Raw genomic sequence first — 16,818 nt, forward strand, 5'->3', positions numbered from 1 at the left:
ATTTTTGGGGTGGGATTGGATAGAAATATCAATATAAAATATCAGTCATTGCCAGCTGATTATGCCAAAGTGTACTTCCATCTGTCACCACTTTGAATCTGGCTCTGGCCTTACAACATCATTTTGTGACTGGCGGGACTCAGTTATTTTCAGCTCTCTTATGTGGGCCCTGGGGTTGAAAGTTTGAGAACCCCTAGTTTATCTAAATGTGGGCATACACACACAAAAACAGTACATGAGTTTTGTACACGTGCACCACTACAGCAGTTGTAGTGATGTACGCTCTGCACAAGCAAGAAAGAAATTGGCCCCACCAACACCAAAACTCACCAGCCACCACTGATAACTCAGATGCAGACTTGAAGTTTACATCGTAGAGCCAGGTGAACACACATAAATTTAAACTCTCCTTTCTCTCTCTCACCCCAGCTCACCCCCTTCTTTTTATATTTTTTAAAACGTGCATGTGAATTGCATTCACACCATTAGCATCTTGTCAAGTTTGGCCCTGAGACATCGTTGATTATGAGTAACACCATTTTAATAGCTTCTTAACTTTTGGGTACAGTTTTTCAAATTGTTTATCACACAGAAACTGTGGCTTGGAGCACTTTTCAAAAGTTGGTTGAATGACAGCGTGCAAAATTGCAATGTATGTTCAAGGTAACCAATTTGTCACAATCATGTACAATCGGAGCTGTCACGCCTATACAGGATAGGGTAGGAAAGTTGTAATTCCCATACACTGTGGTCCTATGAATGGAAAGTGTTTTGTACTTTGAAATATTGGCAGCAATGTTTATACCTACTTGGTAGAATTTCAGGGGCCTATTAGGCTGAGAATGTAGGTTGTAAAAGGCTTCATAAAGGCAGTGAAGCCAATTTCATTTCATGAACTTTCAGCTCTTCCTATTCATATAGTAATATATTGAGGGCAGTATCCAATGTGATGCTTACGCCCCTGCTGATTCTTTCATGCCCTGCTCATTCAGTTGTGCAAGTGGCCCCCGCTGCTTGCACAACGGCAATTTAACGCTTCTGGGCACAACCTGAAATGAGCTCAGCTGACCTTCTGGGGCAGGTCAGCGGAGCTCCTTTCTGCTTGTTCCTGGGCTTCCTCTAAGAAGCTCTGAATTTCTGTTGTGTAAGGGGTGGGGTCCCATTTGCACAATGAAATTGGTGGGGCAGAAGGGAATTGGTGGGGGAGGAAGTGCCCTATTGGATATTGCATTGATGTTTGATGGCACTATTTCTGTTTAATTGGAATTTCTGTTTTAATTTAAATTGTTTTAATCTCTTGTTTTCTATTATATTGTATTTATTATGCATTTTAAATTTTTCAAGCTGCTCAGAGTACCTTTTGGTACTCTGACCAGGCTAAAAATCTAAATAATAAATAATAAATAAATAAATATGCAATAGTGCCTCTGATTCTTGTGATATGATATTCCATTATCAGCAATTGCAATAGCAGTGCCTGGATTCTTGGGGAAAGCCTTGCATTTTCTCAGATACAAAAGGCTGTATCCTATTTGACACTAAAACTAATGTAAATTATGTTACACTAGTGTAAGTAGTCTCCAGAGACAATAGCGTTTGCTGGCATGTCAGGTTTCCCTGGAAAATCTATTGTGCCAGCAAATGCTATTGGTGTTGCACTAGAGGTTGTTTACGCTAGTGCAATGTAATTTACATTAGCGGCAGTGTCAAATAGGATACTGCCCCAAATCTTCTACTAATAATACCTAACCTTTACATAGTGATTTTGTAGCATTCAAGGTAGTTTACAAACATTACATAATCCTTACAACACTTAGAAAGATAAGAAATACAATGCCAATATTGTAGGTGAGGGATGAGGGTGGGATAAGAATAGTTGGTGGCCTAAGTGAACTCAAGGCAGATGGACAAACCATTCATTCAAATATTCATAATTCTTTTCACGGCTGTGCCCTCTCAAAGAAATATACATAAAAGGAAGAAAACAAAGGTACATTAAATATACCAGAAAATTACACAATTATGACAAAACTGCTCTGAGGATCAAATGACACATTGCTTTAAATAGTAGCATGTAGCGTTGTCTGTTTTGTTGTTTAACCCAAAGGAAGAGCAGGGAGGCTGCTCTGGATTGGGACTACAGCACACGGGGATGGGAGGTTTCATCCTTCTCTCCATAGCCATGAATCCCCTAAAATATAGCCCCCCATGCAGCAGCTAGAGATAGTTTGTACAATCCTGCCCAATGAAACTAGTTTTTGGTGGCACTTCTTTCTCTTCTTGTTTCTTGAGTTGTTGTAGTTTATGAGCAGTATCCAACATTGCCGCTGTACTCCTGCTCATTCTGTTGTGCCAGCAGGACCAAGAGCTAGCGCACCAGGGAGTAAGTGCTTCCTAAAGTAATCCCAGAAATGTTTTTTGATTGAGACAGGTCAGCAGAACTCCCTTCTGCAAACTGTTGATCTGCCCCCTTTTGGAAACAATTGTTTCTCTGCTCATTTCCAGTTGTTTTATGAAGCACTAACTCTCTGTTGTGCTAGCAGTCGGTCCTGCTAGCACGGGGCACAATAGGATACTGCCTATATTTGAAAAAATGACATTACCATGTTCGTGTTGTGTTTCTTGTGGCAGTGGTCTTGTATCTTCTGGTCCTTTCAAAGACAGTATCTGCAACATGGAATGCAGACAATGTCTGGAGCTACTCACATTTTATTTCTAATTACTGTGGCGGAATGTCTTCTACAACTCTGGCTGCAAGCTCGTGGTTTTCCCTGCCAGTGATGCTTGAGACTGAGAACAATTTGTTGGCACGCTTTTTTTTTTTTAATCTTGTCATTTACTAGCAAGTTGGCTGCTTCTTTGGGAGTGAGCAATTAGTTCTACAGTTCTATAGTTTCCTATTGAAGAGTTATGAATCTATTCAGCCTGCTGCTGTTGTTTTACATGGTGTTTTACCAGATCAGTAAAGTAATAACTAGAGTTCAGTGTGAATTCCAGATTTCTAAGCACCAACTTTTTTGAGATAATGTTCTCACAATAAGAAGTCTTTGGAGACTCAGGGCTGGAATCTGGCACCCAGCTAGCAAACAGATGTTGCTCCTCTATCATTTTAGTGGAACAAAACCAACCTGCGTACGGCCTTAAGTTTCATGAGAGTGATAAACATGATTCACTTCATCAAAGAGCTGCAATCATTGCTCAGTTTTCTATTGTTGTTAGTCCTTCATTTCAGATTTTAACACAGTGCAGGGGTGAGGGGAATGTGGTCATGTACCTCCCCTTAACTGATGAAATGAATGTATCCAAACATACATTCATAAATGTATTTAAAATGAAACCAAAAATAATAGCATGATTTCAGTGTAAAAGTTCATGGATTCACACAGAAACGTATACATCACAGTAGGTACTTTCTGCTTTAATGCTTAATAATCGCTCCCTTCGCAGAATAACTTTAGCTTAAACCAGGGATGGCTGCTTCTCAGGGGTCATTATATTCTCCAGGCAATGGCCCAAGGGTTGGAATTGTATTTAAAGTACAATCCCATCACTCACGCAAGTGATCAGCGTATAATAAAGGTGCTGCCACCTAGTAGTTTTCACATGTGCTCCAAGTACAAAACCTGAAGAGTGAAAACATTAAAGTATGGAATCATGGGGTGAGCAGGCTTTCTTCTTCAGACCTTCTCCCCCAATGCATGGACAATGTAAGAGTGGAGCCAACAGGAATGCATGGGTGGGGCCAGCAGGTATGGCCCAAATAGAGCTACAGAGAACATTTGAAAACAATGTCCTTTTCCTTATGAGTGAAACTGTGAGCCAACTGTTATAACTCCTGGAAATAAATGAGTAGGGCTTCTGAGGCTCAATGGAATTGTTCTATGACCTGGATTTGGCCCATGGCTGCCAGCTGGGCATTTCTGAATTTAATCCTGAGTGCTGAGGATTCAAAAGGGAAAGAATGAGGATATTCTCCCTAAGCATGTGCTTCTCCAACTTTTAATATCCCAAGACCTTGCCTTGACATCAGTGGCTGATTCAAACCTGAGCAGCATGGGAAGCACCTCAATAACACCTGCTCAGTGACATCGGGACCAATTACCTGAGTAGTGGGGAAGATAGTTCTGCCTGACTGTTTCCCATACCTCTCTGGTATCGTCTGTTGGAAGCCACCCACAAGCTGGTCAATGGACATAGTTCCTTTCCTGCCACTATCATCCTGCCCTTGCAATCTTAAAAGTTAGTGGAGGAATCACCACAACTTTTGACCCACATAACTGCTTCTTATAAATATTACTGGAGTCGACATAGGATAGATAGGAAGATAGATGCTTTTGAATTGTGGTGTTGGAGGAAAATTCTGAGAGTGCCTTGGACTGCAAGAAGATCAAACCAGTCCATACTCCAGGAAATAAAGCCAGACTGCTCACTTGAGGGAATGATATTAAAGGCAAAACTGAAGTACTTTGGCCACATAATGAGAAGTCGGGATACCCTGGAGAAGATGCTGATGCTAGGGAAAGTGGAAGGCAAAAGGAAGAGGGGCCGACCAAGGGCAAGATGGATGGATGATATTCTGGAGGTGACGGACTCAACCTTGGGGGAGCTGGGGGTGGCGACGGCCGACAGGAAGCTTTGGCGTGGGCTGGTCTATGAAGCCATGAAGAGTCGGAAGCGACTGAACAAATAAACAACAACAGACATAGGATGAAGATGAACTCACCAGGCCATTGCTTACCCCTATTTCCATGCAGTAGCATGGAGGGTGTTGTAAGGCTAGTATCACCATGTAGGTAACTGGCTCCCCATGAAAAATAACAACAATACATGGAGAGGCTGTAAGTGGCAATTGTGCAGCACTGTATTGTCTTAAATCACTCACTGAATCTCTTAATTATATCACAAAGCAAATATCACATGCAATCTATTTTTTTCTGGAGCATAAGAGAGTTCCAATATTTACAAATTAGCAGTTGGAAAACATTTTTTTAAATTACTGTGGCTTCCTGTATTTGTCTCACAATCCCTCATTTGTGACATCCCTTTAAATATTTAAAATTGTTACCAGTTGTCTTTTCACTAAGTTAAACGTGCACAGTTTCTTCATCATGTCCTAACATGCTTTACGTTTTGGATCTTTATCACTGAGCTTTTCTAGATGAGGCTGTTCAACCTGCTGTTTCTACTTCCGGTCTATGCACAAGGCTCCCCCCCCCCCCGCCCCAATGTCAACACTAACATGTGGATGGTGGGAGCCACATGTCTTGGGGATGGGGCTAAAGTGTGACATGTAGTCCCATGACTTACAACTTTTAAGTCCCAGTTTAAATATGAAACCTGTAGCTGTGGTGTTTGATCTGTGATAGGTCTTTGACACATGCAAATCTTTACTAGACGTTGCAATGATGAACCTGTATGTGCCAACAAGGTCTAAGTCATACTCTCATATTATTATTCCATATGATGAGGAAGTATATTACCAAGAAAGAAAGAAAGAAAGAAAGAAAGAAAGAAAGAACCCCAAAGAGGACACAGATCTCCATAAAATTTGCATCTGTATATATATATATATAGATACAAATTTAGAAATAATTACTATAATTAATTAATTAGAAAGTGCAACCTCTGCTAACCAGGCAATGTACAATAAAAACATTAAATTCATAATAGAAATTCAATACATGTCACCATAGTGGAGATTATGACCAGGCAAGCAAGGTTATGCTCAAAATCCTACAAGCTAGGCTTCAGCAGTATGTGAACCGAGAACTACCGGAAGTACAAGCTGGGTTTCAAAGAGGCAGAGGAACTAGAGATCAAATCGCCAACATTCGTTGGATCATGGAGAAAGCAAGAGAATTCCAGAAAAACATCTATTTCTGCTTCATTGACTACGCTAAAGCCTTTGATTGTGTGGATCACAACAAACGGTGGCAAATTCTTAAAGAGATGGGAGTGCCAGACCACCTTACGTGTCTCCTGAGAAACCTGTACGAAGGGTAAGAAGCAACAGTAAGAACCGGACATGGAACAACCGATTGGTTCAAAATTGGGAAAGGAGTACGACAAGGCTGTATATTGTCGCCCTGCTTATTTAATTTATATGTAGAGTACATCATGAGAAATGCCAGGTTGGATGAATCACAGGTCGGAATTAAGATTGCCGGGAGAATTATCAACAACCTCAGTACGGAGACGATACCACCCTAATGGCAGAAAGTGAAGAGGATCTAAAGAGCCTGTTGTTGAGGGTGAAAGTGGAGAGTGCAAAAGCTGGTTTGAAACTCAACATTAAAAAAACTCAGATCATGGCATCTGGCCCCATCACTTCCTGGCATATAGAAGGGGAAGAAATGGAAGCAGTGACAGATTTTATTTTCTTGGGCTCCAAGATCACCGCAGACAGTGACTGTAGCCATGAAATTAAAAGACGCTTGCTCCTTGGGAGGAAAGCTATGGCAAACCTAGACAGCACAGTAAGAAGCAGAGACATCACCTTGCCGACAAAGGTCCATCTAATCAAAGCTATGGTTTTCCCAGCAGCAACGTATGGCTGTGAGAACTGGACTCTAAGGAAGGCTGAGCGCCGAAGAATTGATGCTTTCGAACTGTGGTGCTGGAGAAGACACTTACGAGTCCCCTGGACTGCAAGGAGGTCAAATCAGTCAATCCTAAAGGAAATCAACCCTGAGTGCTCATTGGATGGACAGATACTGAAACTGAAGCTGAAATATTTTGGCCACCTAATGCGAAGAGAAAACTCCCTGGAAAAGACCCTGATGCTGGGAAAGACTGAAGGCAAAAGGAGAAGGGGACGGCAGAGGATGAGATGGCTAGATAGCATCACCAATGCAATGAATATGAACTTGAGCACACTCCTGGAGAGAGCGGAGGACAGGAAGGCCTGGCGTGTTATGGTCCATGGGGTCACAAAGAGTCGGACACGACTTAACGACTGAACAGCAACAACGAACTGTGTGGCCTGCTCAGTCCACTTTCCAAGTGTTAACTATTGATGGGCAATTTCAAATCTTCCCTGCTCTCTCTTCTTATGATTCTTTATCTTTAAAATGGACTTTGACTGGACAGCCCTTCAAATAGTGCAGTCTTCCCCAACCTGACTTGGGGCTACAACTCCTATCAGCCCCAGACAGTATGGCCAACGGTCAGAAATAATGGGAGCTATAGTTCAAAACATCTGGAGAGCACCAGGTTGGGTAAGGCTGAAAAAGAGGATGCCTTCAAATGCAGGCCTGTCCTCTGTAAAATAGGACACATGGCAGCCTTTGCAAGCTCTTCACTCCCCTTAGTCCTCTTGTATCTCCACTGCCCCTCAGTCTATCCATTAGGACAGTTGACATGATACAGGAAATCTATGCTTGGGATCCCCCACATTTTAAAACATATTAATGCTGCCGTGGAAGACCAATTGGATTAGGGCCATAATGCTGGGAACAGGTGGCTAACTCTTTTCCCTGTGTCCTTCGTTTGATCCAAATTCCCTCTCACCTGTTGCATTTTGCCCCCACTGGGGAAACACAGGACAAATAGCTTGGTAACTGTGATTTTCACTGGAAAAATCATCTAGAGGAAAGGGTTAACCTTACCCTCCTTCTAGATAGCAGTCCCAATACAAATCTGGGCCCTGTGGCTACTGTTGTTGTTGTTCAGTCGTTCAGTCGTGTCCGACTCTTCATGACCCCATGGACCATAACACACCAGGCCTTCCTGTCCTGCGCTCTCTCCTTCCTCTCCTGCGTGCTCAAGTCCATTTTCATTGCAGCATCGGTGATGCTATCTAGCCATCTCATCCTCTGCCGTCTCCTTCTCCTTTTGCCTTCAGTCTTTCCCAGCATCAGGGTCTTTTCCAGAGAGTTTTCTCTTCGCATTAGGCGGCCAAAATATTTGAGCTTCAGCTTCAGTATCTGTCCTTCCAATGAGCAGTCAGGGTTGATTTCCTTTAGGAGTGGCTACTGTTACATTTCTTTTAAAAAATCTCCTACATTGCACCTAGTTTGGCCTTTAGTTATTTTTCCCTCCATTGCAGGGCAGCAAACAAGCTGTATGAGGCAATATTGTTCTACACGTTGCTGCAGCCCAGGGCAGGAGTGACACAGCTGTGTATGTGGGCTAGACAGAAGTTTCCCTACACTCATGGTGCCACTTTGGCTTGTTTTTGGTTCTTTCATCTTTTGAGATGTCTTGCATTATTCTACCCGTGTTCTTTCCTCCCTCTCTGACCAGCACCCCCCCCCCCTTGAATGTGGGAAAGGTTATTTTGAAGTTTTGAGTTCAGGCTACTGGGGGACTTATACCGCAGTCTACTGCCATTTTTAAATCCATTAGGTTGTATGAATGCTTATCCTCAGTGTGCTGTTATTTACTTCTGAAGTAAGTGACACTTTTCATCATAAGAATGCTTTCTCAAGCACCTCAGCAGCCTTTATGCTAATGACAACTGTCATGCCTTGTTCATGTAAAAAGGGAATAACAACCTTCATGGTTTTATCAAATGTTTTATAAGTACTGTCATTTGCATGAGGCCCCTGAGGGAATGTGGCAAGGCCTGGAAGACATAGGGCTTATAGTTTGGCATTTTGGGGAGGGAACACTTGCTCTAGCTCCTTTTGCCTGCCTTGCCTCTGGTAGCAAGAGTCAGCTTTTGAGAAGAATCGGCTTGAAAAACAGACGGGGATATTTCTGCCATTCTTAGTTGCAGCTCCCCCTGTGGTGTCTTTGGCCACAACCTAGAACGAAGGATAGTAGAGGCCATTAGTATCCAACCACCATGAGCCAGGAACTGCCTTATTTCTTGATGGCTCCCTGCACACTGGATTTGTTGGTCAGAGAAGGACATTATAGGCTGTTCTAGCTCAGTCTGCACAGTAGAGATCATACTCTTCTTGGCCTATGCAGTCAGGTGACCCCAAAGGACTAATTTGGTGCCACTGAGTGATATAAACCCCTCAGAGCTCCCTCCTGGCCTTCAGCCTGCCTGACATCAGCTTTCATCCTGCCTGCCTTCTGGCTGCCTGCCTGCCTGCCTGCCTGCCTAACATAACAGCGTCCCCAACCAGTCATGTCCGACTCTAGGGTGTGGTGCTCATCTCCATTTCTAAGCCGAAGAGCCAGCGCTGTCCGAAGACGCTTCCGTGGTCATGTGGCCGGCATGACTGAACACCGAGGTGCACGGAACGCTGTTACCTTTCCCGCCGAGGCGGTACCTATTTATGTACTTGCAATTTCTTGCTTTTGAACTGCTAGGTTGGCAGGAGCTGGGCCTGAAGACGGGAGCTCACTCCGTCACGCGGCACTCGGGTCTCGAACTGCTGTCCTGCCGACCTTCCGGTCTGCAGTTCAGTGTCTTAACTACTAAGCCACCGTGGCCCTGCCTGCCTGCCTGCCTGCCCCCAACTCAAGGAGTCTGCTCTTGGGCTTGAATGCCTGATGCCCTGCAGGTGAGCTGGCAGGAGAACAGGGGGAAGACAATGAGGCCTTTTGCACTGGCTTGGTTGGGAGCATTTGTCTTCTATCCTCCTCCAACAGCTAGCTACACTGTTTCCCCAGATGGTGGCAATGCAGAGTGAATTTTAAAAGGAGTTGGGAGGACAGCAGGTACTCAAAGGTAGGCATGGGAAACCAGGGCTTGGATCTGGAGTAGCAAGTAGGAACATGGGGCAGGAAACCCATCCCACACAAACTCTATATCATTGGCTCTTGACTTCTACTCTGTGCATAACACCTATTTGGGGGGGCTGGTCCCTTGAGCAATCCCATGAGTTTAGATTCCTGCTTTTGTTTTTGCCCCATGATTACGTGTATAACCAATACTTGTGTAGTGTTTTGACTTGTGATTGTGCCAGAGTTTGGAGCTGGGGACTCATAATGAGGAACTGAAGAGTCCCACTCCCACCCCACAAGGTTTTACAATATGTGCACAAACTTCACTAAAGTTTGACTCTGTCTCAAAAAAATATTCGCTTCAGTGCAGTACCCTTGCTATCACTACAGCTGCTCCATTACCGGCTGGCTGTGCAGATAGTGAAACCTTTCCATATGAGAGCTCTCTTCTTTTCTACCACATGGAACCCTAACATTGCAGAGAGGCAAGTGCATGGAACACTAATACTGCATATCCAAGTGATTGTAAACCACCCCGAGGGCATTTGCCAGTTGGGCAGGATACAAATCTAACAAATAAATAGGTGCGGGCAGGTTGAAACCCTGGGAAATGTGGTTTTTGAGGGTACATGAGTACTTTTAATAGATTTCAGATACCCTGGGAATTACACTTCCAGGGCTTCTTTCATTTAGGATGCTGCTATTTCAGCATTCCAGGTGCCAAAGGAGAAATGGAGGAGATCCAGGGGAAGGGGTATAGGGACACTAAAGGCATTCATTGGGGGGCATTTGGGCTCCATTGTGCTCCTGAGAAAACAATTCCTGAACTATGGAATTTTGAAATAAACAGGTTTTGCTTTGGGAAAATAACTCATATTAGCCAAGTACATTCCTAATCTAGCAACAAGGCGAGTTCACCTATCACTTAGTTTCAACGTATTTGCTATCAGGTGTCCTACACAGTGGTAATGGTAGCAGTGCCAGAGTAGTGGACACTTTGCTGGTTTCAGGGCCCCTGCCCTTGTTTCGGGTGCCAATCATGGTGTCTGCCTTTTAAAATCTTCTCCTGTTGCATGCGCTTTGGATCACTTGTTTAGTTGCCTGGACTCCTGTTCTGCAGGCACCTTAATGTGGTGTGCCTTGTTTGCTCCTGGCTCTGCATTCTTTAGTTTGGATTATGTGGCATACATTGAAAGAGTTTGATATTGTGGGATCCTGGCTTAGGGCTTGGTCTGGATGGACTTCTGGTCCCAGAATTCAAACCAAATGAGCAAATATTGTGTGCTTGTGCCATGGGATTTCCCATTTAGATTTGACTGTTTAAGAATTTGCCTTTTCCTGTAAACCCAGCAAATCCATTTTTATGTAACTACATTTGGAAAATATTGAAATAATGATACAGGCATTTTAAAATTATTGGGGAATATTGAAACTGCGGTTTTGTAAAATCTATAATTTGCCTTTTGCCATAGCGTTTTATTTCCAACTTCAGAATAGTAAAGTATAAAATCCACTTAAACATGTCTGTTACCTTTTGAGTTTGTCCTTTTTTAAACTAGTATCTTGTCTGAAAAATATAATAATGCTATGTATGGCCGCACAAATAGCTTTCTGCATGCATTAGCCAGCCTTTAACTTAGAGCTCATGTAGCAATGCTGAGTTTCGTATTTTGGAATATGTATGAGCAGAGTTTGCTGTCTCATGAAAACTGTAAATACATACGCATTCACAGACGCACATACACTTTCACTTGTTCTCAGAAGCATACATGGATACATATATGTAGAATTTCTATAGGATCTGCCTCTCTATACTCAAGTATTCTTTCTTTCTTTCTTTCTTTCTTTCTTTCTTTCTTTCTTTCTTTCTGTTCAGCCTTGTTTAAACAAACATAATTACTAATCAAATCCTACCATCTAAAATTGAAGCTAGTTGGGGCAAGTTAAGAACTTCATGAATAAATCCAGACTTAAGATGGAAAGATATTCAAGACAGTTGTTGTAATACCCTCTGGATATGATTACTACAAACATTATAGAAATGATATGAAAAGTCATGGATATGTGCTACCCCATGTTAACATGGAGTTGCTTAGCTATATACCACAAGCTTCCATACATTATTTTGTTCTTCAGCCTTATTTGTACCTTATTGAAACATGCACTGTATTATAGCCAAATCCTAAGATACAGTTGTAATGCTGAGACATTTTTTCTTGGTTGGTAAAAAAAAGTTGTTTTCCAAATTATTTCTACAGATACAGTCCTATGCACGTATGTTTGTGATTAAGACTGCACAGGATCCCAGCTGTACATGTTAAAAATAATACTTTAAGCAATCTAATTTTTGTATCAAGGCTTGTGGTTTAATTTAATTATAGCATGAAACGCATTCATACTTACACTTGGTTATCTCAAACCCTTCAAGTTTAAATAAGGTACTAATCTTTTTTACCAGCTGAGCCATAGATAGCTATAGATCTATCCATGGGAATAATTATAAAGGCTTCTTGGTGCTGGCACAACGTAATTGTTTGTATATAGTTAAACAGTATTTGAGAGAGTAAAATAAATATTGTAATTAGATAAGAATTCTGTTTTGTCTTAGATTTTTTATTTGAATACATTAAAACTGATTCCTTTAGATATTTTCAAAGCTTGAATTTATATAGATTGATTTCAAAACTAAACATACAACAGGAGGTTTAAAAAAGTGGGGAAAATACTTTTTTGGGGGCAGTATTTAGTAGTTCTTTGTTTTTTTCTCATGCAGCAAACATGCAATTGAACGTCAAGGAGTCTGAGCAGTGCCATGTTTCCTATATTGCTTTATATGTTATTTGATTTTGAAATGTAAAGCTGATTAGCACGATGGCAGGAAAATTGCAGATTTAACTTACCTTTTTTAAAACAGTGCATTGTGCTGCAGCGAAATACCAGGAATCATGATAACTGTAGCAAGCATGTTTGTGTGCCATTTCTCTTACATAGATACAGAACACCCTTTGATTTCTGCTCGGTAGAATTTGACCGTTTGCGGCTGGCTGCACACGCGCACAAACACACCCTCTGCTATGCCATATCACAGTTCCACTGTAGTCCTACCCAGGGTCACCACAGTGTACACATTACATATTTCTGGCAAACATGAAGACGAACAAAAGCAGGGAAAATAGATAAGCAGAGATAAATTGGAGCCTGCTCGGGTATGCAATGTAAATGGACTGGGCTTCTGGGCTAGCATTCTAAGGAGTATGAAAGCCACGACCCACGTTCTCTCCCTTGGTGGTCTGTGATAATCAGAGGCACGTGAAATGAAAAATTAAATAACTAGAAATAGAGGGACAATTAGTTGGTAGAAATCCAGAATTAATTGTTTTGAAGTGATGTTTAAACCAATGTCAGTGCAAGGCAGGAGTATTTGGCCTAATGCCAGCACCTTTGTAAAGCGTATTAGCTCAGATGAGAAGTACTTAAACTTAGAGGCAGAGAGAGACAGAGACTGTTCCTTGTCTTGCACTCTGCTCAGTTGTATCTTCCTACTTGCTGGGGCTAGCCGGATACAAACATAGCTGGATAACTTCACTGAAAAACATGACTTTTGCTGTGTTTCAACTCGATTTCTGCTCCTTTTTCAGGTGGATTGCTACCTCCTGATTCTTCTTCTAGCACCAAACCGAGATATGCTACGTGTTCCCTGCCACTGACAATGACCATGACCCTTCACACAAAAAGCTCCGGTGTTGCCTTATTGCACCAGATACAAGGCAATGAACTAGAGCCTCTCAGCAGACCTCAGCTGAAGATTCCCCTGGAACGACCGATCAGTGAAATGTACGTGGACAGCAACAAGACTGGGGTCTTTAACTACCCAGAAGGTGCCACTTATGATTTTTCCACTGCCGCTCCAGTATACAGCTCAACCAGCCTCAATTACGCCCCTACAACAGAATCGTTTGGGTCGAATAACCTGGGAGGATTTCATTCACTGAATAATGTCCCTCCGAGCCCTGTGGTATTTTTACAGACAGCCCCACAGCTCTCACCATTTATTCATCATCCCAGCCAGCAGGTACCTTACTACCTTGAGAATGAACCGAGTAACTTTGCAATGAGAGAAGCTGCTCCAACTGCCTTCTACAGGTAAATCCTGCCATTGCTTTCTTAGAAAAAAAATCACAAATCTAAAATGAATATTAAAGCAGGGAAAGGGGAAAATACTGCAAATTTTTGTGTCCGTGGGTATGCCAACAGGACTGTTGAGTCACCACTGAATAATTAGACTATGCGATAGTGTGGTGTAAATCAGAATGTCTGTTGTGGCTATTGGGTAATTGTTGCTATGTATGCTAGAAATGAAATGCATATGAAAAACAAGTCAGACTGTCAACAGAAATATGCCCCAGGGAAAACAGAAACAGAAGCCCTAAATACTGAGCTTCAAAAGAACAAAGCAAAAACTAAAATACAAAATGAAACACCAGCAAATTAATACAAAAGTCAGAGACTCTAATACGAGGGTTTTGACCCCTATACATATGAATTTGTAGCTAGAAATATTTGTTTCCATGACTGCTCTTGAATTGCGTTGACTGATTTTTTAAAAATAAAGTGTTCAGAAACATTCTGGCTCACCTTCCTAAACAGTTGTAATAGACTTAATGATGGCACAACAGTAATAAAGAACTCTTTAGAAAGGGCACTTAAGGCTTGGAATGGAAATGCTAGTTCTAAGAAGGATATTTATACACACACACACACACACACTTTTAAAAGTCAGTGGGTTTTCAAATGTAGTTCTCTGAAACTCATTGTAGTATTCTCACAAAGATGTCTAAGACCTGATAACATTAAAAAAAAATCCTTTTGGAGAACGAGGGGGAGTAGTATACATAAGCATTTTAATAGGCCTGCAGCTGTAAAGGGCTCATTGAACTCCGGAATGTGGCTGGTACAATGGTTGCAGAGATAATAAAAAGCATGAAATAGAAGGCATTGTTTAACTCTGCCACAACTCTTGTGTTTATTTTTAGAGAATTAGAAAAATGTACACACATTTGTATCATGAATAATGGAACTTGGGGTCAAACTTCATGTTACATTAAATACGTAGTATGCAGCAGCCCCTCTACCTTTTATTTACTCATAAGTAAGCATGTGGGGCCATGAACTGGATCAGGACTACCATAAACAAGGAAGTGAGGTTCAAAACTTTCCCGCAGTTGGTTCCATTTGAAATTTATCCTTCTCCCACATGGGGATTAAATAAAAGAAAAGAAATCCTCCATTGGTGATCCTCAGGATCCAGAGGGAGAAACAACTGGGAAATGATATAGAGCAGAGCAGGATTTCACAGTAAATACAGGAAAATATGCCTTTTCATTACTAAAAAGAATACTCCAAAATGCTCATCTTCTATATTTGTGATTACATTTGGTGATCTGTTCCAATGAAATTGGGAGCATAATTTTGCAGAATAGTTTGTTGGGTTGAAGTGAACCTGATTGATAATCTTTCTATTCTACCCTATTTCTCACTGTAAGTTCCTGGGTATCCTAGGATATTTGTGATAGTTTGCTGCTCCGCACAGTTAACAGATTAGAAGATGTAATTCCTGAAATATTTATAAATGGTTTTCTACCATACTTACCTGTCAAACCTTTAAAATGGCAACCTTGAGCAGTGGCTAGAATTTCGCCCTTAACCTTTTAAAAAAATTGTTAGTAAAAGTGATGCTGATCCTAGATGTTGGCACAGAGGCCAAGAGTCATGCATTAAAGGCCATATTGTCTGCTCTGCTTTAATACTCATTTGATACTATATTCCATGAGCCATAACAGGGAATAGCAGCGCTTTCCCCAGGAGTTTATAGTAAAGATTGCAAAAAGCAAAAACACACACAAAAAAACACTCAGCAGCAACAGGCCTATGACAGACATAGAAGGAAAATGAATATAAACTGACCCAGTAGCTTCCTATTCCTATTGTGGGGATTGCTAAAGGATAAAAAAGGTGACTTACTAGTAGAATGAAATGCTGGTTAGCACAGAGCTCATCCCTAATCAGAAAGTAAAACACTTTATTTGGAAGGTGTTTATCACCAGAACTGGAAAATATCAGCTTTGCACATCATCACAGAATAGAGAAAACGAACATGGCTGTTACTTGAGGAATTCCCATGTATTATTGACAGCTGTTTTTATGACTCAGCATGCTGGAAGAAAATACTGCTCATTCTTTCTGTCCAGTTTTCTTGACAGCTTTAAAGAATCGGTCCCCGACTTCAGTTGTGTTTTGGGAAGGGCCCAGTAGCTATAATTACATTATACAAAGTCATGTTAATCGCAGGCCTTTTGCTGATAGCCTTTCAAAGCTAAAATTCAGAGGCAAGGTTTACAGGTGTCTTCAGACAGATGGCATACAGAACAACTCCTTTTGGCTGTTTAAAAGAGCCAAAAGGACTAGTAGATTTTGACATAGCAACATATGAAATGTAGGAAGCTCCCTTATAATGAATCAGGCCATTGCCCCATCTAACCCAGTATTGTTAATACTGACTGGCAGCCGCTCTCAAGAGTTCTTCCAGCCTTACTTGGAGATGCATGGATTGAACCCAGGCACCTTCTACATGCAAAGCATATGCTCTGCTACTCAGCTGCAGCCCCCCTCCCCGGCTTCTTTGACCTCGGTGGGTTTTGACGGGAGAGAGAGAGAGAGAGTATATGCTTGCTAGTATAATCTTATAGTTTGTGGTGGAGTGTAATATTTCATTGTGGCATTAATGAAGCATTATTACTATATTTTGGTACATCTCCCCATTTTTTATTTTGTCCAAAACCAATAATATTGGCAGTCTAGCAAATTGGAGGCAGAAGTGTATTTTGGCAGGTGTTCTTCTTCTTCCTCTTTTAGACTTGTCTGAGGAGCAATGGAAAATATCCTTTTTTATTAGAATGCTATTCTTCATTTCAAAAAGCCTTGTCAGTCATTTCATACACTTAGTTTTTTAAAATTAAAACATTGGTTGTAATGTTTAAATATAGCTCTATTGCAAAAATAATTTCTGTTTTCATTGTGCATTTAGGCACTGTAATAGTAAAAATAATCTCCCATTGATACTGTAAAAATAGCATTATCAATTGTTGATCACTGCATATATGTTTTTAATACTTATGCGGTACAATCATGTGCATCCGT

At 41.4% G+C, this 16,818-nt stretch overlaps 1 protein-coding gene across 3 annotated transcripts in view; it reads left to right on the plus strand.

Moving 5' to 3' along the window:
* ESR1 (estrogen receptor 1) overlaps positions 1-16,818 on the plus strand; it is a 347,108-nt gene that overhangs the window by 120,348 nt on the left and 209,942 nt on the right. For 2 of the 3 annotated variants that reach the window (XM_084827850.1, XM_084827852.1), the window contains exon 2: positions 13,260-13,764. In XM_084827850.1, coding sequence (XP_084683976.1) covers positions 13,331-13,764 — 434 coding nt within the window. In that variant the 5' untranslated portion in view covers positions 13,260-13,330. Of the gene's footprint in view, positions 1-13,102; positions 13,765-16,818 lie in introns of those variants that run through there. The other variant, XM_084827853.1, reaches the window with a different exon arrangement.

Source organism: Heloderma suspectum, chromosome 1 (assembly GCF_057233095.1).
Source record: "Heloderma suspectum isolate Gila_16-S chromosome 1, 16-S_ref, whole genome shotgun sequence".
Classification (NCBI taxonomy): domain Eukaryota; kingdom Metazoa; phylum Chordata; class Lepidosauria; order Squamata; family Helodermatidae; genus Heloderma; species Heloderma suspectum.